At 43.2% G+C, this 23,432-nt stretch overlaps 1 protein-coding gene across 1 annotated transcript; it reads right to left on the minus strand.

Moving 5' to 3' along the window:
• Nucleotides 1–2,658: 2,658 nt before the first annotated feature.
• On the minus strand, nt 2,659–23,080 carry LOC135243634 (serine/threonine-protein kinase SBK1-like). The gene is made up of 4 exons (XM_064315605.1): nt 22,870–23,080; nt 9,053–9,270; nt 7,448–7,650; nt 2,659–5,329 (listed from the first exon to the last, which is right to left on the minus strand). The coding sequence occupies exons 1-4, from the start codon at nt 22,905–22,907 to the stop codon at nt 4,433–4,435; spliced, it is 1,356 nt and encodes a 451-aa protein (XP_064171675.1). The 5' UTR covers nt 22,908–23,080; the 3' UTR covers nt 2,659–4,432.
• Nucleotides 23,081–23,432: the final 352 nt, after the last annotated feature.

The following is a 23,432-nucleotide window of genomic DNA, read 5'->3' on the forward strand; positions in this document are numbered from 1 at the left end:
TGTTAATTATGTTTAGGACAGACTAGGAGGTGTATTTTTAGAAGAGTTCTCAAAGTGGCTGGCTTGTTAAAAGGTAGATCATTACCGGTGTTTCTAATACCAGCTCCAATGGTTGTAATTTTCTTGATGAAAAGGCATGCAAATTCCTCACACTTTGACACAGAAGCTTGAAATTCAAAGGCAATAATGACTGATTTAATAATCGATCAATAATTGAAAACCTAGAGTTGCTACCATTCTCAGCAATGATCGTTGAAAAGTGGGTTCTTTTCTCATATAGTGCATAGTGCATATAGCATTATTATACGTCGTAATCGGTTGCTAAAAATGTTGCTAAGCTTAGCTAGCATCACATATTTAAGTCATATACACAATTGCAGTTCAATAGTAGTCATCCATTGTAGGTATAATCCTACATAACCAAATACACGGCATCTTTTTAACGAGTCGCCATTTTTTTGTTGTTGTTAAATTTGTGAACGTGGTGCAATGTAAAATGACACAGATACACAGGAATGCATATAATGCATGTATTTGCTTAAATGGCACACTGAGAACAAAAACACACAATAGCCTTATTTATGCATATATTTGTACATTAACTTACACATATACAGAGAGGAGAGAAATAGGCCTTGTTGGTACAATCAGGACATAGTTGAGGTTAACAGTAGTCTCAGCATGTGTATAATTCAGATACTTCAGTTTTTCTGTACTATTGCACTGGAGGCAGCAGTAGCATCTTAAACCCTTGGAGAGGAAGCAAGTGGACTAGAGCAGTGGTCTCCAACCCTGGTCTTGGAGAGCTACAGGGTCTGCTGGTTTTCATAGTGACTCTGCACTTCATGAATCAATTAGAGCAGTTTATTACACAGTAAACTCAACTCACCTGGTGTCTTGGGTCTCAACTGGGTGCTGATTTTAAGGTGAAAACAAAAACCAGCAGACGCTGTAGCTCTCCAGGACCAGGGATGGAGACCACTGCACTAAATTGAGAGGAGCGTGGCACAGGTCTCAACACCGGTCTGTGGAGTACATGTAGATGCTTTACTGTGGCACAGGTCACTGATATCACCAGAGTATGTTACTGTACAGTACTGTATACCGGTACTGTTACTGGGGCTGATATCACCAGATGCGCTGTTACTGTGGACAGGGATGATACACCAGAGCTGTTCTGTGACTGGACAGGCACTGATATCACCAGAGTGACTGTTACTGTGGGGCACAGGTCACTGATATCACCAGAGTGACTGTTACTGTGGAGTACAGGTCACTGAGAGAGAGAGCACGCCCACACAAACGTAGAATCCAATAAACACACATCTTCACCCTTCCCCCTCACAGGTTCTGGGCCAAGACAATAAACTAAAACAACAAGCTAAAATAAAAAAGACAAAAGAAAGCAAAACTGAGACTGACAGCACTCAGTGTCTGTCTGGCTGCATGTGTGTGCGCTGTTCCCTTGTCTACCAGCAGGGGCCCTTGTTATGCTAATAAAGAACACCTACCTGAAATTAGGATTGTTGTTGGTGATGCAGAACACCTGGGGGAATCAGTGGCACTCACCTCTACAAAAGCAGCTGAAGCTAACTCCTCTCTCTGTCTCTCTCACCTACTCTTCATGGTAGCTTGTTTTGTGCTGCTTGGGATTATGTCACTCTGGAAATGTTCTTTTGGTTTTGCACTTCACAACACCTGGCAGCACTTGTTACACTCAACCAAACGCTCCCTTCACTACTGATCCTACTGACCTGCACACTTCATACTCTTTTGTATTGGTTTGTTACTTTATGTTCATCATCAAACCTTCAGTTAAATTCCTTTAGTCACGTGTCATCTTGGCGGACAGCGCTCGGCTCCGTTCATAGCTGCCCGTTTTCACCTGACGGCTCTCCTGCTTTCACCGACGGCTCCTCCTGCTTTCCACCCGACCGGCTCCTCCTGCTTTTCAACTGACCGGCTCCTCCTGTTTTTCAGACTGACCGGCTCCTCCTGCTTTTCACCTGACCGGCTCCTCCTGCTTTTCACCTGACCGGCTCCTCCTGCTTTTCACCTGACCGGCTCCTCCTGCTTTTCAACGGCAGGTTTAACCTTCTTGTCGTGCTGGGACAAAAAAAAAAAGACAGAAACTAAACTAAAATCGAAACTGGCCCTCTCGGTGTGTGCTCCCAGTCTCGGCCCCGAACTGTGGAGGCCACCTGGGCTGATTAGCTACCGCAGCCCAGGTGCGTGTGCTCTCTCCACCAGCCAGCGCAGCCGAGACCAATCCACAGGGGACTGTGTATAAATAATGCTGTACTTCCTACATGGTGAACCCAAAGTGTACCAAAAAATACCGTTTAATAAAAGCTGAGAATCTCTGTACTTTACCCACAAGTGAATTGTTTGATGTTAAGCAAATTATTGCAAATCTTAAGTTCAGTAGTGCAGTACAGAGCCAAATCAAGTGAAAATATGTATTTGTCCAAAACATAATGGTGCTCACTGTATATATTTTAATATTTTACATATTTATGTATACTTTTTTGGGTAATTCTTTAGTTTGCCAGTACTGTCCAACTGTTCATTCACATATGTAATTCACTGTATATAACATTTTGTTTGATTACACCTTGAAACTCACACACACAAACACACACACACACACAAAATGACTTCCTTTGAGGACGATTTTAATATTCACAGCAATGTCTGTGGTTGTGGTCAAGTGAGGACACCTAGCATGAAGAGCACATGTGAGTCTTTGTTGCTTGTCCTTGTACAGAGAGAAATTAAGCGATGGCTGTACTTCAACAGCCTACGCAGGAACAAGAGGAACAGGACATCCGCTCCTGAATGCTGTCCTGAGATTGAGGTCACAGGAGGGCCTGTGAGTCTCGATGCTTAAGACCCAGGATGAGGAAATAAAAAAGACAGCAGGATGTCAGTTAGAATGTCACTCCTGATGTGAAGGTCCTTGTTTGCAGTCAGTAAAGAGGAGTAGGCTCAGAGTCGATAGGAACTGAGAGAGTCAATGTCAGCATGTCCCTGCAGTGATTAGATCTTTAAGCTTAGATTGAGACCCCTTGAGGGAAAACACAATCCCAGTTCTCATGAGTCTGTCCAGCTCGTGAAGCTCAGGTTCAGCTGCACATCAAACAGGTTCAGGGCTGTGAGAATGAATCTGTCTCACTGTGATGGACCAGAGTCAGAGACCTCAGGGAGAACTGCTGAAGAGTGAGAGAGTGAAGCACAGAGGGGTGAGAGAGTGAAGCACAGAGGGGTGAGAGAGTGAACCACAGAGGAGTGAGAGGGTGAACTGCCGAGGGGTGAGAGGGTGACCCACGGAGGGGTGTGAGAGTGAACCACAGAGGGGTGAGAGAGTGAAGCACAGAGGGGTGAGAGAGTGAACCACAGAGGAGTGAGAGGGTGAACTGCCGAGGGGTGAGAGGGTGAACCACAGAGGGGTGAGAGAGTGAACCACAGAGGGGTGAGAGAGTGAACCACAGAGGGGTGAGAGAGTGAACCACAGAGGGGTGAGAGAGTGAACCACAGAGGGGTGAGAGGGTGAACCACAGAGGGGTGAGAGAGTGAATCACAGAGGGGTGAGAGAGTGAACCACAGAGGAGTGAGAGGGTGAACTGCAGAGGGGTGAGAGGGTGAACCACAGAGGGGTGAGAGAGTGAACCACAGAGGGGTGAGAGAGTGAACCAAAGAGGAGTGAGAGGGTGACCCACAGAGGGGTGTGAGAGTGAATCACAGAGGGGTGAGAGAGTGAACCACAGAGGGGTGAGAGAGTGAACCACAGAGAGGTGAGAGAGTGAACCACAGAGGGGTGAGAGGGTGAATCACAGAGGGGTGAGAGAGTGAACCACAGAGGAGTGAGAGAGTGAACCACAGAGGGGTGAGAGGGTGAACCACAGAGAGGTGAGAGAGTGAACCACAGAGGGGTGAGACAGTGAACCACAGAGGAGTGAGAGAGTGAACCACAGAGGGGTGAGACAGTGAACCACAGAGGAGTGAGAGAGTGAACCACAGAGGGGTGAGAGGGTGAACTATGCTGCATGTTCTGCTCAGGAGCGTTTCATCAAGCCACGGAGACAAAGATAGTCCTCCAACCTTGGAATGTTGTCCAGAATTTTTAAAAAAACAGCAAATGTGAGAATAAAACAGGGAGCTGTACTCTATGAGCTGGTTAAGCGTAGTCAAAATTTGGTCTTCAGCTTCGAGCAGTCCCAACACCCATACTCCTGTTTTAGGTAACCCAAAACTCCCATAATTTCTTTTAGTTTTATCCTTTATTTAACCAGAAAGCTCCCACTGAGATACAATATCTCTTCTGCCAGGGAGTCCTGGTCAAGATGGCTATTGTCTGTAGTGGAGGGTAGGGGGGGAGGTGTAACAATAGCTGGGATGACCCAGACTATGCCACCACGCCTGCCCATCTCTGTCACACGCAGATCTCAATCGCGGTGGCCATCACCATTTGACCTTTGCCCTTCTTCTGACGACCAGGTGAGTGATGGGCGTTGGGACGCGGGTCCGAGGGGACACTTCGCCTGAAGGGGGCGGGGTGGAGGCAAGCGGAGGCGGAGGAAGGCGGGGTCAAGGGTTCGGGGTGCTTGTGGTTGAAATGTGTAGAGGAGGAGGAGGAGGAGGAGGAAGAACATGAGGAAGATGATGAGGAGGAGGAGGAGGAGTTAGAGGAGCCCGCGCTCCACTCCGAGCGCTTCCTGCGGCAGGAGGGCTGGCGGCGTCGCTCGCTGACCAGCTGGAACTCGACGAAGCGGAAGACGTCGGTGACGGCGCTGCGATCCTCCGCCTCGACGGCCAGCAGGCGCCGGAACATCCGCAGGGCGTCGCCCGTGAACCGCCGCCACTGCGAGGGGACGCCGCCGCCGCCGCCTTCACCCTCGCCGCCGCCCCCCTGGCCGGAGGACCCGGCCCCCGGTGCCCGCTGCCAGCGGCAGAACTCCCGGTAGAAGGCGTCGGAGGGCAGGGCGGCCTCCCAGGGGAAGTTGCCCGTCAGCGCGCAGAAGATGAGCACGCCGAAGGCCCAGGCGTCCTGGCCGCGCGTCACGGGGACGCCGCCGCCGTCCATCCCCCGGCCGGCCCGGCAGGCCTCGGGCGCCGTGTACGGGACGGTGCCGCTCACGCGCCTCGCCCGGTTGCCCTCCCGCCGCGCCATGCCCAGGTCGGCCAGCGCCACGCGCCGGCACTCGCTGTCAAATAGCAGCACGTTCTCGGGCTTGACGTCGCGGTGGACCAGGCCCCGCCCGTGCATGAAGTCCAGCGCCAGGCCCAGCTGCCGGATGCAGCGCTTCACCACCTCCTCCGGGAGGCCCACCTGGGATGGGCACACAGGCAGGCAGGAAGTCAGGCACACAGGCAGGCACACAGGCACACAGGCAGGGACACAGGCAGGCACACAGGCACACAGGCAGTCAGGCAGTCAGACAGTCAGGCACACAGGCAGGGCCCAGATCACACCAGGCTCCTATCCACTAAATCAGGGAGCAACAAGAGCTGATCCATTTCTGAATTTCACACCAGCTCTGGCTCTTCCTGAAAATCTGACATTTTTTATACGGTCACAGGCTACAGATGCTGATTACACATGTAACCTTGGTATGACGTTACAGGCATTCAGCAGACACTCTTATCCAGTGCAACTCACACAACATTTGCACAGTAAAAATACTTACTGTGTGGTTTGATACAGGAGTACACAGCACAAGTGTAACATGGCAATTTAGCACATTAAGCTAGAGCAACTGGTTGAAACAGAAAGCAGTTTGTGTACAGCTGCAGTAAACAGACAAGTAGGTGGAAAGCATCATATTCAACTAGAGTGATTCAGTGTTCTGGCAGCACATGTATAAATCATGCAAATTGTGTACAAAACATGTGGGAAGGTAAGGTTCTGGGCACTAGCTATTAAGTTCATGTTTCAGGATTTCATAAATCTGCCAAAAATTCAGAAATCATCCAGCTGAACCTAAAATAATCCATTTATTTTCTGAAACTGCACTGAGAACCATACTCCCCAAATGACTGAGTTTGTCTATTAAAACACTAACAAAAGGTGCCTTACATGGCTAATTAGCTTAGCAGCCCATTAACTTGATTTCACGGATGCACCGGAAGAATGATGAGAGGCAGAACTACTGCTATGGAACTGCACACATCCCTCATCCATGATGGGATGCTGGGGTTAAGGTTCGGGTTAGTAACTGCTGCTGTTCTGAGGGAAAAGAATCGGGGGGTAGAAAGCCCTCTCTGCTCACACGGATACCAGCGTTCACTTTCACACCAAACAGCCAGGCAGCACAGACAGTGTTCCACATGCAAACTCCAGGACTGTTTTTTTTGTCCATACTACCTCGCTACTTGATTAAAAAATGAGTTAGTTACTTGAAAGTTAACAGTTTTTTAAAGTAGCTGAGCTACCATATACTACAGGGAAATGTAATTAAGCTAGCAGCTCCGCTACATATCGCTCCGCTGCTCCCTTAACCCTGCTAATGCATGCCAAACAACAAAGATGTAATGATATATTTTATTTGATAAAGGTATTGAAGAGTACTGCCTTTTGACGTACCTTGTGTAGTATTGCGGGATCAAACAGAGCATGCGCAAAATAGCTGGGAGATTTCACTTGAAAAAGGAGAGCACTTTTACGATAAATATGTTGATGCCTGACATTTTCTTTGTTTTAGTCAGCGTAAACACAAGCTCCTTAATCTTTCATTTTTAAAAAAACACTAAAATGAAAGTGGATATGCAATATGAAATCTAACTTATACTTCATTTTAACAGAGTAGGCAGTGCCTACCTTGCCCACCTTGACCACACATCACTTGTACAAATGCATTTCAACAGTATGCAGTGTAGTGTAGTTCACAGCGATTAACTCACTCCCAGTATTTGGGATGTAACCAATGTTATCCAACCAATCGCTACTCAGTGATGGTGGGTCTAAGGTAAGGGCAGCGTCTCAAAGTATGAGACACAGGGAAATGAGTGAATAGTGTGAGGTGTGTGTGGAATACGAGTGACATTTCTGAGAATCACCCCTAGAGCAGTGGTCTCCAACCCTGGTCCTGGAGAGCTACAGCGTCTGCTGGTTTTTGTTTTCACCTTAAAATCAGCACCCATTTGAGACCCAAGACACCCAAGAGTTGAGTTAACTGTGTAATCAACTGCTCTAATTGATTCATAAATTGCAGAGTCACTATGACCCTGTAGCTCTCCAGGACCAGGGTTGGAGACCACTGCTCTAGAGAATCAACGTCCAGTGGCCAATGTCTAACCCTCCAGGTTTCTGGTGTGCATATCAGTGCTAGAGTAAGATAAGTTCCCAGATAAGTACCCTTCACATCAGACTGCCTGGGTCCTGAGACTAATGACAAGGTAAACTTGGGGTGTGCTGAACACCTGTGCTAGTGTGGGACTGAACGCTCACCTGGGGTGGGATGATGTCAAACAGGTCTCCGGCGGGGGCGTACTCCTGGCCGTAGACGTAAGCATCCTCTGTCTCAAACAGGACGTCCAGCACCTTGATGATGAAGGGGCTGCAGCCCAGGTCGCTGGTGAGGCTGTACTCCCTCAGGAAACTGCGCAGCTTGGTCTTGTCCTTATTCACAAACTTCAGGGCCAGCTTTGTACCTGGACACATATATTGAAACACACACACACACACACAAACAGGCATGCACACACACAGTTATGTTAAAACTCATTTTGACCCCCTTCCCCTCAGCTCTGGAATCCTCGACAACTCAAAAGGGAAGGAGGCATTTTAAAAAGTGCGGCTGTCTGTATTTCTCTACACAAAAGAAGCTTCTCAAATGGAGGATCACACTAGCTTCAGGGGCTCGGTTCCTGTTTCTGAGTTTGAAACGTGGAGAGGATGCCAGCCTTGCGTGCTCTCTCCCCAGTCAGCTCTCAGTATTAGCTTACGCTATACAGCTTACTGTATTCAGTGTTCATAATAAAGAGCTCACTGTTTGCTTGGAGAACCATCACTCACCTCCATCACCTCATTACTGATACTAACACCGCAGGGTCGGCCTTGTCACAGGTAATTACACTAGCATTCGGCTGAGATGAGGTGTGACTTTCATAGTGTTATCATAATGCACAGTGTAATGCTACCACAATGTTCTGACATTACATGACATTACCCAATGACAAGAATATCACAATACATCGTACTATCACAATATGAAAAAAGGGGATTATATGCAATACGGGTTGCTTGCCTCTTTGTGTGGCTTATACCTGTGTCATCTGTAATCTAATTTACACGTCCACTATTGTGATTGTAGTTCACAGCCACATTTATCTGGGTGTTTTATGTGTTAATATGTTGTCATAAATGGAGCATCGCGTAGTTCTGGCAGGTCACGAGAGTCAAGCGCTCCGGCCGAATCAGCTGATGGCTCAGCTGAGTGATGTTCGCCTATCACAGTACATTCACTAACAGGGCGGTCTACTTAAACAGCCTCCCTCTACTCATTCGGCTGCTCCTCCTGCATGCAAGCGCTGCACGTTGCTTCGTAAATCCCCTCCACCACCCCAGCTCCATCCCCATGCGTCAAGAATTTGCATTCTCCATTCCTATGTGTTAAGAAGTTGTATTGCTCCATCCTTATGTGTTAAGGAATTGCATTTGCTCCATTCATATGTGTTAAAAACTGCTTTGCTGCTGGATCTGTTCTGTGTGTACCCCTCTAGGGGGGGTTTGGCTGCTGGCCTCCCGGCCTTATCCAGCGATTATTTGGAGCTCTCCCGGTTGGCGGGAGAGCTCCAAAACAGAGCCACACCGCCAAACATAACTGTATTGCCTTTATTGTCAATAAAGTTCTACTTGATGACAGTGGTCCTGACAGAATACATATTTTGGTTTAGCTCACTAGCCTTGTCTATTAAACTTCAATGGTAAGTGTGGCTCAGAAGCATGTAGCGGCTTTCTCTCTACAGTGGGTTCACTGAGGGACTGAGTGCCTGTGCTGTGTGGGAGTGCCCCACCCCGTGCCCCGGTGATGCCCTGTGGTGCCCCGCTCACCCTCGGTCCGATGTGCCACCAGGTCCACCTTGCCATAGGTGCCCTTGCCCAGCTGGCGGATGTGCTCGTACTGCTCCTGGATGTCGGTGGCAGAGAGGGCACCGATGGCCAGGGCCTTCATGTCCTCCATGGGCACCTCGCAGCAGCCAATGGGAGAGCTATCCGGGCAGGCTCCGCCCCCGGCCGGAGACAGGCTCATCTTAGCACTGGGGGACAGACTGAAGAGAGGAGAGGCTATGTATCTCTGAAGTTTTATCTCCACTCGCACACGTACAGTATGTGCCTGCTAACGTTCATGTAATATAAACTGAGTATTCTTCCAGCCTAACACCAAAAGCCACGTCCAGGGCCTCACAGGCCAACATCACTCAGCAATCCAGATTTTCTTCTGGCCGTCTTTCCATATATATCTATGAATAATATAAAAATCACTAGTTTTTTACCAGTTTCAAGGCGACCTACCGAACACCTTGTTCCACGCATCATTTTTGACCTTACTCATTTTTAATGTGAGTCAGGGAAGAGGTAAAAAAATTAAAAAATTTCAGACAGCTGAATTTGTATTTTACAACGACAGATACAGAACATGTGCATACAGAACATACTGAAAAACGAAACATTAAGATTATAATTAACACAAAAATGATAAACATTCATTAAGATCTTCATTTAACTTACAGTGCTGTGTTAATTCATGATTCAGCATAGCATTTCAGAGTGACAGGCATGATCTACAGCTCCCACACAGCTATGATTTACAGTTCAGCTCCCACACAGCCATGATTTACAGTACAGCTCTCACACAGACATGATTTACAGTACAGCTCTCACACAGCCATGTTTTACAGTACAGCTCTCACACAGCTATGATTTACAGTACAGCTCTCACACAGCTATGATTTACAGTACAGCTCTCACACAGACATGATTTACAGTACAGCTCTCACACAGCTATGATTTACAGTACAGCTCTCACACAGACATGATTTACAGTACAGCTCTCACACAGCTATGATTTACATAGCTAACCAGCTACCAGGTTGCTGTTAGCTAACAAACCAGCAAGACAGCAATAGCAAGCAAGCAAGCAAGCTACAGATACCACTAGTCTTCCTCACAAGTCTACCACCCCCCCCTTATCTCAATCAGACCCGATCAGATTTTGAAATCCCATATTTTTTGATCCAGGATCAGACAACTCAGCCAGATTTTGTCCCGGTATTTCAAAGCAATTCAGGATAGGATCACCCTGATCCAGATTCAGACTTTTCAAGATTACCAGATCCTGATTATCAGTGCTTTAAAGCACTGGAACATTACTGAGAAAGATTACGATTTTCTAACCTTCAAATTATGTATAATATTCGGGGGGCTTTAAAGGTGCAATATGTAACTTTTAGAGTGTCAATTTTTATGGCCCTACAAATGTAAACAACCTTTTCTTTTTTTTAACATCTAAAATTATCTTTTTGCTCTGACAGCTCTTGATACAAGGAATATCAGTTTGAGCCATTTATTAAGAAGAATATAATAAGTCATATTTTGCCAAGTATATAACAGCACTTGATTTAAATCATAATAAAAAGCCACATTTTAAATAAAAGACAATAAATCTAATAGGGCAACAACAACAACAAAAATTTCACAGATCCTCTTCATTGAAAGGCAGCTCTAGAGCAGCATCTTCAAGGCATGCTTTGATGGACTAGTGCCTATTATTTGTAGATAATTGTTTGATGATTCAAAATTTAATTTATGATTGATATAATATTTGTTGAGATAACTTGATGATGATAAACTTATTATTTGGTTGAATACACTGTTCTGAGAGGTAGGCTAGAGGCCACTGTAAATGTGACAGAAAAAAGTCAAAAACTGTGCAACCATTGAGCCTACAAACAATGTATTATTTTAATTTACAAACTCTACCATCTTTTTTATATTGAAATGTATTTTGAAATGAATTGTATACTACGTTTTGTTCTGGTAATCCACTCCAAATCCACCCTTCTACTGGGATCAAGGTAATCCTGATTTTTTGGATCAAAATGATCCCAATCCTATGTTAAAGTTTTGAACTACGCATTTTTAAGATTTGATCCAGATTAAGGCTAGGATTCGATTACCTGATCTGATCGGATTCCAAAGTGATCCCAATCCTGTTTTTTGGTTTTGAACTACCCATTTGCAGGATTTAATACAATCCGATAGTCAAAATCTGATCAGATCACTTTTGAACTCCTGGGCCCTGGTGATTTTATTTTTGATTGCAATAAAATAATGTTGTGCATGAGTGTGAATTCTTGTGTGTGTGTGTGTGTTTCTGTGTGCGCACATCGCTGTGAGTGCTTGTGTGTGTGTGTGTGTGTGCGCATGTGTGTGTGTGCGTGAGTGTGTGTGTGTGCATAGTCAAAATACACAATTTTTTTATTTTAATCATTCACTAGAATGATAACTTGTATTAATCTAACATTATTCATTTAATCAGGCTATTGTTCTTTCCTAAACTATAAATCACTTCAAAGATTTATAACTTAATAAAGAAAAATCAAATAAGGTCTATAGGTGGTCAAAAGAACATTTTTAAAATTTGTGTTTTAAACTGCTTTTTGAATGAAAAAGCATAGCAGGTTAAGATGAAGCATAGTAATAATTTATAACTGAAAACTGCAGGTCTGGTAACATGTGGATGGAGCAGTATATGGACATCATGATTATTTAAGGGTCCCCCCTTTTCCTTACTGTGCAGTCTCTGGCTCTGATTTGTATAACATGGTGGCTCAGTCACAGCCATTTTGTCTACGTATGTATGTTTGCAGCCTATGACTCAAAGCAATTTCGATGAATGTGACCAGCTTCAATTGTAGCTCTGTATGTTCTTAGTCATTTCAATTACAGTGACCTACAAATCTCTGTCCTCAATTCTCTTTGCTCTCATTATTATTCCTTAAATTTCTATTTTAATAAAATGTCAGGTCATCCTTAAAACGGGGGCACTGGTTGTTTATAGATTGCGAAAATAAAGGGCCCCCACAGCTTGTGCAGCGGCACGGCTTTGAGTCTGGGGAAGAGCGCTACCTGTGCACTAACCCTCCCGCTAACGAGGTAATGCAGTGATGCCACTTCCACACTGCATGGTGGGTAATTGCTAAAGCAGCCTTAGAGCCACACACCGACTCTGAACACCGCTGACAGGAACAGGGTGCACAGGAACTCCCGGGGAGTCTCGGGGCGCAGTATTGCTTTTTACCCAGCGTGCCCGTTACAGGAGATTGCTATCGATGGTCTCCCAACAGCACGTCTGCACTAGCGTGCACCCATGCTGGTCACTGAAGGAAATAGGCAACAGATCTGCACCACCCATCAGAGCAACTTTAAAAGTACAGAAAAGTTGAAGTAGTTCCCAATTGGGACACAAAGATTTGATACTTGACCAGATAGTGGTCTGTATGAAGGATATATAAATAAAACTCCGCTGCATTGCTATTCTCTGGGAATATAGGTTGCTGTGCTGGCATTACCCACAAGAAACTAGGGCAAAAACAGCATTGCAAAATTCAAACTGGGTCAAACTAGGTTTTCATTTCTGAAAACTAGGACCACTTTGTGTAATTCCATGAAAAATAAAGTTTTCAGGAAAACTGGTTGAAACCCATAGTTTCATGTAAGAAGATGAAACAATGCTAGATTTCTCTTCTTGGTTTAAATAAAGAGCGTGACCAGACGACTTGACAGAACAACATTTTTTAATTATACCCAGCTCTTTTCTATCCTGCATTTGTTCTGAGAAGAACCAGGAAGCACTGGAAGAAAAAGTAAAGCCCTCCCACTCACTGTAATGACAATTACAGTGAGTAATACCAAATAGGTTGTTTACTGTATGTTCCAGCAGTCAACTGGACATGCAAATAAAGCTTGAGATGTAAAACTGCTTTAAAGACTGGTTTATTTCTTTTTTTGTGTTCATACATTTCAGTGTATAGTCGCAGAATTGCAGAAAAAAAGTGAATGAACATGTACTTCTAAATAAGGAAAAAACTTCTACCAACATCAGTGTAACTGATATCAGGTGCTGCAAATGAACTGAACTGAACTGCCCAGGCCAGACTTGTCTGGTGAACTTCCTGTATGTGAAGTTCTACTGTCCAATAATTTCCCAAATGCACTCTTCAACAGTGTTCTGCATGGCAGATCCATTCTCTGTGAGGGCTGCTTGACCCTTTGCTTGTCCTAATTATCATACAAGAAACCAGATTTATTTTCATCCCTGTCCCAATTTAATCACTACTGTCCTTCAAGTTCAAAGGGACAAAATAACATAGAAGAGATTGGAGGCTTATCTACTGCTAGCATTGTGTTTACAGAAGAAAAATAGTCATGAGCATAATTCATTTTGTCCAGAACTGGCTGAAGCAAATAAACTTAAGTATTTTTTAAACAAATTTCATTATGCCTCTGATAGTCATGGACTTAAGCAAATAAACTTAAGTATTTTTTAAACAAATTTCATTATGCCTATTCATTATGATAGTCATGGAATCGATTGAAAAGTATTGTTTGTGAATACAGAAACTTAAATTTGTTGCTGAAATTTAAAGACACATGAAATTGAATGGCAATGTAGACCGAATCAGTGTCAAAGTCATAGCCAGGATTTTTTTTTTAAATAATTTGATCTTCTGGAATTCCTTGAACATTGGATTGACTTTGTGTACCTCCTAACCTGGCCTCGGAAAGCAAGAGAAACACTGGATGAACTGAGACCTTTCTGGCCATTAATGAATGGTTTCATCATTAAATTCAAATATCAAATGTTCTTGTCTCTGAAAAAAATGTCCAGTACAGGAAATGAGAACAATAAAAGTCATCCTTAATCGGTGAAAGGAGGGGAGGTGAGAGTAGTTTAGTTGACTCACTCCACTTTCTTTCCAGCATCTGAGGTCGTAAAACATCGCCAGGATGTCTCTCCCATTTCCCAATCTCAATATTCTCTAGAGTGGGACTCAGAGAAGGCACAGTCAGCGTTTCTCGGGGCAGGCTTCTCTAAATCTCAGGGTGAGTTTCACAATGACCCTGCTGCATAACTGCTAGCACCCCCCCAGCTGTTCATTAAGAGTGACTTCCCCTGTATTTCAGATCTGAACTGGGGTCAGTCAGAAAACGGGAGAAGCTGAGATTCTCACGATCCAGTGACCTGCGTTGGAAGATCGACTGGCCTGCATTAAGAGAACTGCTGGGGGAAGACAGACTTTTCGCACAAACTTCGCTGCGTTTTTCTCCTCAACTGACTTTTGTAAAAACAGTTCTGTGGCATGGATTCAGTCAACTTTTGCTCTTAACTCGTAGCTGCATGTTTGCAGTTTTTCATAGGCACAAATGATGATAATAATAATAATAATAATAATAATAACTAGAGACTGCAGGCAGCTTTAGAGGCTTCTGGGCCGTTTGAAACAAAAAAAAAAAAAAAAAAAGCAACAAAACAACAAAAACATTTACATTTAGAATCTATGTGCTTAGTTTAAGGATTATATAATCTCCAGATAAAGCAGAATGTCTAAAAATCATGTGAAATGCATAATGGTGAATCTTCACATTTTCCACATCATGTGACCTGATATGGTTAATGTTCAGTACATGCAGGAGGTAAAATAACGAATCTCTGTGCAAAGTGTGAACTCAATACGAGCTTCAGATCTGGAGATTTGGATTGAAATAGAAAAAACGTGGATTTGCCACATGTAAGACAGCTGCTAGGTCAGGTCACCTGCCTAGTTTGACCAGACCTATGGAAACAGGATGACATTTTGAACATGTGCTCAAAGTTTGAAGGTTACAGGCATCAGACAAAACAGAATGTCTAAAAATCTTTTCACACAAATTCAGTATTTTTTTTTTGCTTTTTTAAAGTTTCAAAGGGTTTGGAAGCCTCCAAGGTTGCCTGCAGACTCTAGTTCTTATTTTTCTTCCATCTCCTGCTCCTTCACCCCTTTCCCATGCTCAGTCCTTAAATATCAAATTTGCACCAAATTTTGTGCCACTATCACCCTAGATGGTGCTATAGCACCACTTTAAAATTGCAATAGTGCTACCTGAAAAACTGTAACAATGAAATGTACCAATTTTTTTCCACATCTACCTCCCCATCCTGAACAAATTTGTTCATAGAACTCATTATGTCCGCTATACTGGATTTTCCACCATTTTGAATTTTTTGAAAAACACACTTTTTTGTACTTCTGCTGCAATGTTTGTCCAGTTCTTACGAAATTGAGCATGAATGATCTGCATCAGTGATTCTCAACCTTTTTTGCACCACGACCCAATTTCTTACAGGCCAGCTCAGTCATGACCCTATATAAAGTAGTAAAACCAGCCAGCTCTCCCTTAAATTCAACATCATGCCTTCTACAAGTACTTGATTGTTTCTGATCTTAATTAAACCTTCTGTTTTTTCAAGTCAGCGAAAAAAATAAATGGGTCAACATATGAATTTTAATTGTGAAACAGGATTGACAACTCATATTTTATGATCCAGTTCTTCTTAATGAGAAGCCTGGGGTTGCCTCCATTTAATAAGTCAGTAAAAAATTGGGGTAATTTAAGACAAAATGAGGTCATGTTCAACATTCAGTTTGTTTCTGTTTTTGTACTTTAGCTGTGTGGCTGGAGAGACACCGCCCAACAGACTGTGCCGCCATGCCTCTCCATCAGCACACAAATTTACCTTCTGATCTCTGGCCTCTCAGTCTCTACCTGTTCCATGTCCTCACCTGCAAAACCTTAAGTACATAAAATAGTAGGGAATAGTAACTTCAATTTCAGTTTCAATTTCAGTTTTTAAGCAAAGTGGCTAACATTAGGCCACCCCTTGGCCAGGCCAGCAGCATCTAAATCATGCCTGTCTGGTCCTTGGGAGTGAAGAGCTTGTGTCACTTTTGAATTGAAACCAAAAAAAAGAAAAAAACTATTGCCACCACAATTTTTTTTAAAAATACATATTATAATGAAATAAATACACATAATCTAGGCATAAAGTCCCTGTAAAAGCTGTTTTGGAGTTTACACATAAATTGTATTTCGGAATGTATTTTATTTATTTATATATGCATATTTTGTTCTTAAAACCACAAACCCTTGATGGCTATTTGAGATGGGTATGTGGGGTATTTGGGATAAGTATGTGGGGTATTTGGGATAGGCATGTGAGGTATTTGGGATGGGTATGTGGGGTGTGTGGGGTATGTGGGATGAGTATGTGGGGTATTTGGGATGGGTATGTGGGGTGTGTGGGGTATGTGGGATGATTATGTGGGGTATTTGGGATGGGTATGTGGGGTGTGAGGAGTGTCTTGAGATCTGTGCACCAGGGTTTCACGACGTGAGCATGAGAAGTGTTCTTTCCTTGTTTCCACAAACAGCTGAGGTAGTATGCAGCCATTGATAGACATGGGGTTTTAAAAGCCTTCAGAAAACATACCTCCACACAAGCAAGCAGCAGTCCAAACCATTCAGACCCCTACCTCCACCTAATCAATAACCCCGCTTCCATCTCACATAGTACCTGCTAGTTTACATTGCTGTAACAACTTGGGAAGACTTAATTAAACCCCACCTTGCAGATCAGAACTCGTGAACAGCCTAAATGCATCCTGCCACTAAAAGCCTGGCCGCCTGTTTGGATAGTGGCTGCCAAGCAATACTTGGAGAGAGGGGGGGGGAGGGAGAGAGAGAGAGAGAGAGAAGGAGAGAGAAAGAGAGAGGGGGGAAAGAGGGAGAGTGTCATGGGTCTGGGGTGCAGTGGCCTTGTGCTGCCACTAGAAGGCACCCGGCATCTGGGAAATTCTTAATTTATTTCAGGTGTTTGATTCTCTATGATTTTCACCTGGGGAGGTGCCTTTATAAGCACTGACAGAACAGCAATCAGCGCTTCTGTGTTAAAACTCTTTACACAAAGCCGGTAAGGTATAGGTGCTCGGTGGACAGAATTTTGTTTGTGTGTGATTCTGTGTCCTCGTTTAAAAAAGGCGTTCAGTCTCTTAGCACAGTGAGCGCATCCTGACGCCTTAGGGTAGTTAAACTTTTATTTTGAACTTGTGTGAGCTGTTGGGTATTGGGACATTGTCCCTGGTAATGTATCTTGTTCTTTTTTTGTTTTTCTCTGAGCTGCGTCTCAGGTCTTTTCTTTTCGCTGAGTATGTTTTCTACTGAGTTGTCTTTTTATTTTTGAGACCAGCCTCGGGTTGGGTACCAGAGCTTCGCCTCTGTTTCACTGGTCCCTTTCTTTTCACCCTGGTTTGTACGGGTAGTTTTTGGCTTCTCAAGCCAGTTTTACGGCTGGACAGGTTTGTCCTTCGGAGTCATTTTTTACTCCGTGTTTTCGTTTGGTATACAATCCTGTGTGTGTGGGAGTTGCTCTCCCGAGAGAGAGAGGCTGAATCCGATTCTCTGGACTTGTGGACTCAAAGGCGTGGTCCCGTCAAGTCCATGAGGGTTCAGAGCTGTCCAGTTCTCAAAACAGGATTTTTTGTGAGTGCTCTTACAAGGGCTATTTGCACCCTGCATCTACCTTCTTGTTAAAACTGCATCACTGCAGACTTAGACCAAGGGAATTACAAGTTCATGTTAGTGATGTAGGAAATACTTGGACATTCTTCTTTTTGTGGGTAAGGGAGGGGTAAGCTATAATTTGCATATAAAAACTACAAAAACATGCTCTTTATTTCCATGATGGATTTTATTGATTAAATTCACCACTCTAGCTTCGCCTACTTATTTTTACAATAGTGCATGCTATTTCAATCATTTCCCACTGCTGTGCATGTCATAGATTGGTTAGAATTAATAAATCAATGTTTTTAAAACACTCCATGCATGATTTCTGACTCTTTTTTTCAGTTTCCTGTAACTTTGCTGTGACTGCTCTGTGACTTTAGCCAATATTTTTCAAATATGGCCAGCCTTACTCATAACTGCATGTAATTTTATAACACTGCATGAAACACTATTTCCTTTCTTTTCACTGGCCCCCCTCTCATGTGAGTTCTAATGACTTTTGAAATAAAATGACATTTCAAAGCTATTCAGAAACACTCATTGTCAGCACAACCCCCAGAAATGTATAGTTCCTACAGGCCCAGTTCAGGAAGCAGATGACTCACCTCTTCCTCTCGTCATTTAAATCTAAAGTTCCATTCTAAGGATTTGGTTTTTTTTTTCACAACACAGGTCTGAAGGACCCAACAGTGGAGCGGATCCCAAGTTTTCATTTTGTTTGTGGAGAAAAACAAACCTATCACAAAGACAGCAGTCCTACAAGAGCAGATGTGAATCTTTTTATTTTTCTTTTTTTTGGCTCTAACAGCTGCACTGAAATCAAGAAATTATCTGTGGAAGGGAATAGATGTAAAATGTGTTTGGCAAGTAACTGAATCTACCTGAGTCCTCCCACGATCCCACACTGTCCAGGCTTCCTATTGTCTCCACCAGCCCTCTGTCTCCAAGCCCAATTAACCAACTACTCTTCAGTCAGTCTCATATACCTGCCCTAATGTTCTCTGGTCCCCACTCACACCTACATATACAACTCAAGGTACCTGGCCAGTGTCTGTTATGTTAAGAATTCATATCATATTGCTTTATCTGAAGTTTTCTAATTTAATGTTTTGATTGTCCTGTTTATGAATTGAACTGAACTGCAAATGCGTCATTTGATGTTCATGGTATAAAGAGAGTGTTAAAAATTGATTGATCGACTGGAAAAATAGGATGGTATATCAACAGATTATATCCCTAGGACCCCGCCCGGTCGCTAATCCCCACTGCTAAGGAAACGCAATCATGGAAATAAAACGACGGCTTCTGAGCTGATTGCACCCGCTTCTGCAATCAAGAGAACATATGTGTCCGTTTGTCTAATCCCAGACCACCAGGCCTACGCTCCCTTTGAGTAAATCATTCAGCCACCAGAATTATCTGTCCATCTCTCTTCCCCTTCTCACCCACCAGCACTATCTGTCCATCTCTCTTCCCCTCCCATCACTCTCTTTTTCCTAAGACCCACCAATTCATTTTTTCCACTGTAGGGGACATGAGTCTTAACCTCAAGAATGATATATTCTAGTATGCTAAAAACCTACACTACAAGGAGCATGCAATAAAAATCGAATTATATATTTTTTAATATTTTCACACATGAAAATGGAAATACTCAACTTTTTTTCATCCAGGTCTCAGGAGGTTATTAAAAGGCACTGCTTCAGATGCTTTTCATTACATTACATTACAGCCATTTAGCAGACACTCTTATACAGAGCAACTAACACAACTTTTTTTTTTTTTTACATAGCACTGCATCCATTCATATAGCTGAATATAGACTGAAGCACTGCAGGTTAAGTACCTTGTTCAAGGGTACAATGACACAACCAGAGAATCCAACCTGCAACCTTTACATTGCAAGACTCCTTACCCATTATACTACACTACCGCCACTGCAAATGAAGTGCAGTGTCCTTCAGTCTTGTAGCTCCTTGATCATAAGACTGTATTCACAAGTGGCACTGCAGCCTGCCCCTGTGTGGATCAGTGCACTGTAGTAGCCACATCTCTGTGTGGATCAGTGCACTGCAGTCTGCCTCTGTGTGGATCAGTGCACTGCAGTCTGCCCCTGTGTGGATCAGTGCACTGCAGTAGCCACATCTCTGTGTGGATCAGTGCACTGCAGTCTGCCCGTGTGGATCAGTGCACTGCAGTAGCCACATCTCTGTGTGGATCAGTGCACTGCAGTCTGCCCCTGTGTGGATCAGTGCACTGCAGTCTGCCCCTGTGTGGATCAGTGCACTGCAGTAGCCACATCTCTGTGTGGATCAGTGCACTGCAGTCTGCCCCTGTGTGGATCAGTGCACTGCAGCCTGCCCCTGTGTGGATCAGTGCACTGCAGTAGCCACATCCCTGTGTGGATCAGTGTTATTCATTAACAAACATATTGGAAGGAAAACTACTAGCCATAGACAATCAATATAGAATTGTGCTATTTTGGTGAACTATCCCTTTAAATTGGACTTATTTTGGCATGGGAAGAACAACAACGGTGAAAAACTCAAACAATGATCATGAGAGAATCTGCGTATCACAGGGGTTCAGGAGCCCCATTCTTAGATGTTACCTGCTTTTGCCAGACCTTAAAAACAGAGGCGATTACCTTTGCAATGGGCACTAGCCATGATAAATCAGCTGCAGCAGGTCATATGCATAAGCTTCCTTTTTCTCCTCCAATATTTTTGGAGCTCAACATCAGAACGCCCTAAAATACACATGCATTAAGTCAAACACGCTAATTTTTGTGATGCCGCTTTCATCTAATTTCATCATCGCAATTCTCTGGTGCATTAGTGAATATGGACAAATGCTTTTTGTCTTTTTTAGGATATATATAAGCCCCACAAATCCTTAGAAATAAATATGGCCCTTAATGGCTCAGCACCAGTTTACATAACCCCAGTTAGACCCCAGCCCCAACGTTCTCTCAGAGCTGCAGACGCTCATTTTATTTGTTTATATTACTGTTACTATTATCATTAGTAGTAGTAGTAGTAGTAGTAGTAGTATTAATAATAATTCATAATTTTCTTACAAATATATTTTTTTACCTACTGCTCTGTTTTATAGGTGGTTGTTTCCATTCCCTGTAGTCACATTGTTTAATTCTAAACTGACCTTTTATCTGCTATATTTGGCTTAATTGTTTTATCATTTTAAAGTGTTTTATTATATCACAGTTACTTCTATTACTATAGTTTTTAATCAAGTTTTCTTCTATATACACTTTGGGCTGCAAAACATATAGGAAATGTACTGCATAAATAGAATTAAAAAATGTATTCACTAGTACAGTGGAAGCCACTGCCTCATTAAGTCAAGTAATCTAAGCTTCCTCTTCCTTGTCTTTTCTATTTTATTGTTTAGATCTGATGGATCCTGCATTAAGCCTGGAATAAAAGAATGAGAACTGACCTTTTCAGCACATATCCTTGTGTTTCGGCAACATAATATAACAATGAAATCAATTATTAAAGTATCAGCTGAATCCTTTTCTCCAGATTCATCTGTGAATAGGAAGAACTGTCAGAACTGCGAACATCCAGAGAAAAACTGCCGTTCTGCTGAACACCTACATTATAGGGAAAGGAGGGACACTGTGTTCCCTTTCAAACTATTTATGCCGCTTGTCAATCAAAATGGCGAGTTTGTCTTGTTTTCCCAGTCTGTCTCCAACAAACAGCCGCATATTGGATAAATGAACTGTCTGTGCTCCGATGCAAACAAGGCAGGCGTTTATATATATATATATATATTTTTTTTTGCAGAGCTGTTTTCTGAAATGAGCAAGGTCCCGCACACCGGAGGACGGGGAGGCTAAACCTGCATTAGCAGCCTGCCTCCACAGCTGATGGGTTTCACTGGGCTTCACATGAGAATCACAAATGTCACTGCTGTGAAATGGAAGGCGCTTTGCAGAATTGTGCTGAACAGATGAAATTATAATGATGATGAAGATTATGGTGATTTATTATTATCAGGTGTGTTGGTGTGGTATTGAGAAATAAATTCAAATAAAGACTAAATAAAAACTAAATAAAAAAAGAGAATAAAACACAACTCGGGGGGCCAAGGACGGACCGCTTACCAACCTTGTTTTCTGGCAAGTCACCTGGTATATCTTACTGTCTGCTGGAAAGTGCCTGTGGGACATGACATTCTGCTCACAGCGTTTGTTCTGCTTTCAAAAATCAATTGAAATTAGAATTTAAACATCTATTGAAATCGATTTATTTAGCCTCAATAAAGGAGACTGCTGCTGGCACAGAAACGGAAAACAGCGTTAAAACTGTCAGATTTCGAAACTAAGCCACAATGCTCCTGTTCACTTTCCATAATAACACCAGTGGCGTACTGGGTTATAAACACTGCTGTACGATGTCCCAAACAAACTAACTGCACAACTTTACTGATGACAGGTGTTCACCAATGTTTGACTATGTTACTTTTTGTCTTATGTGCAAAATTTCATGTATACCCCTTAGTGTAAAAAAAAACATTTAGATGAGACACATAAGCAGTTTCATTTCTTTAATGAAAAGAAGACCACCATAAATAAGATAATTATCTGACTGCACAATGGTTCTAGATTTCCCCAGAATTAAGAAAACACCACCCTCATGAAGGCATATTTTTCAATGGGATGTAGGAAGCGTCAGAGGTGTTACACGGTACATAGTAAAGTGCAGAGCTGCACCGGGGTAGTTAACAACTTTGCCAAAAGTATGAAGAACAACCTTTCCCAAATGATTTTACAACACAAGCATATGTTCGCAGATCACAGAGGTGGTGCAAAACCCGATCAGACTGATATGTGTATGAAAACGCTGGTGTTCTCCTTTGCAGAATGCAAATGTGTTCGGTATTTTAAGAGTGTACAGTTGGAGCATTGGTGTTAGATGCACAATAACTGTTTATATATATGTATTCTTATAATGTACTGTACTCAAGTACATAGTTTATGTTACATTTACGATGTTTCCATTATTGCGAGTAGAATGAAAGATGATTATTAATTAATAGGTTATAAAAACTTAAAAACCAAAACGCAAATCCATAGTACAAGGTTATAACAGTGGAAGTATCATTCAGTCGGGGAAGTATGCCTTCTTATAAGGCAATCAGAGGCATTTTGAAGAGCGCATAAATCTTCAGTGCAGTCCGAACATCAGTGGCGACTGTCGCTCGCTAGTGCGCAAATTCGCCGCTTTACTCACCTGCAGACGACCGGTCTCTCTCCCGCATAGTCCTGCATTAACCTGCTGTGCCGCGCGCAGAGCTGCTTTCCTCAGCCGACAGCGCGCCAAAGAATGATTGCAATCTCAAAGACCCGATATTGATTCCGTTTTTAATAAACAGGTGTTGTTAAGTACCCTAGATGATGGGTTTGATTTTCCAACAAAAACTCAACTGAATGCAGAAATGCATCTACGAGTTTTGAAATTAAAAAAAAAAATCTTCAGAATATTGTTGCACAGTATTAAATTGCATTAGGATCTAATGATGTTCGGTGCTTCACGGTTTGCCTTTGCAGTCGTCTTCAAACCATTCGGTCTCCTGCGGGTTCCCGTTATCCGCTTTCCTTCTCTCTGGCGGAGCAGGTGACTTTGACGTTCGCAACGGGAGGCACGAATAGTTTACCAGAGTCACAAGGTCACCGACCGCCTTTTTGTAGCAGTGTGGTATATGTGCAGTGTTCTGAAAGCTACTATAACTAAACTACGCAGCCTATTTGGTGGTATTGCAATGGTATTGCGTGAAGTTCGTAGTCTCCTTTTAA

The sequence above is a fragment of the Anguilla rostrata genome, chromosome 17 (assembly GCF_018555375.3).
Source record: "Anguilla rostrata isolate EN2019 chromosome 17, ASM1855537v3, whole genome shotgun sequence".
In the NCBI taxonomy this organism is placed as follows: Eukaryota; Metazoa; Chordata; class Actinopteri; order Anguilliformes; family Anguillidae; genus Anguilla; species Anguilla rostrata.

Excerpts from the sequence above, each read along its gene's own strand:
- LOC135243634 (XM_064315605.1), bottom strand. The coding sequence starts at position 22,907 with ATGCAGGACTATGCGGGAGAGAGACCGGTCGTCTGCAG. Across the intron at positions 9,271-22,869 it reads GAGAGACCGGTCGTCTGCAG|TCTGTCCCCCAGTGCTAAGA; the intron begins GTGAGTAAAGCG and ends TCCTCTCTTCAG. Across the intron at positions 5,330-7,447 it reads TTGACATCATCCCACCCCAG|GTGGGCCTCCCGGAGGAGGT; the intron begins GTGAGCGTTCAG and ends TGCCCATCCCAG.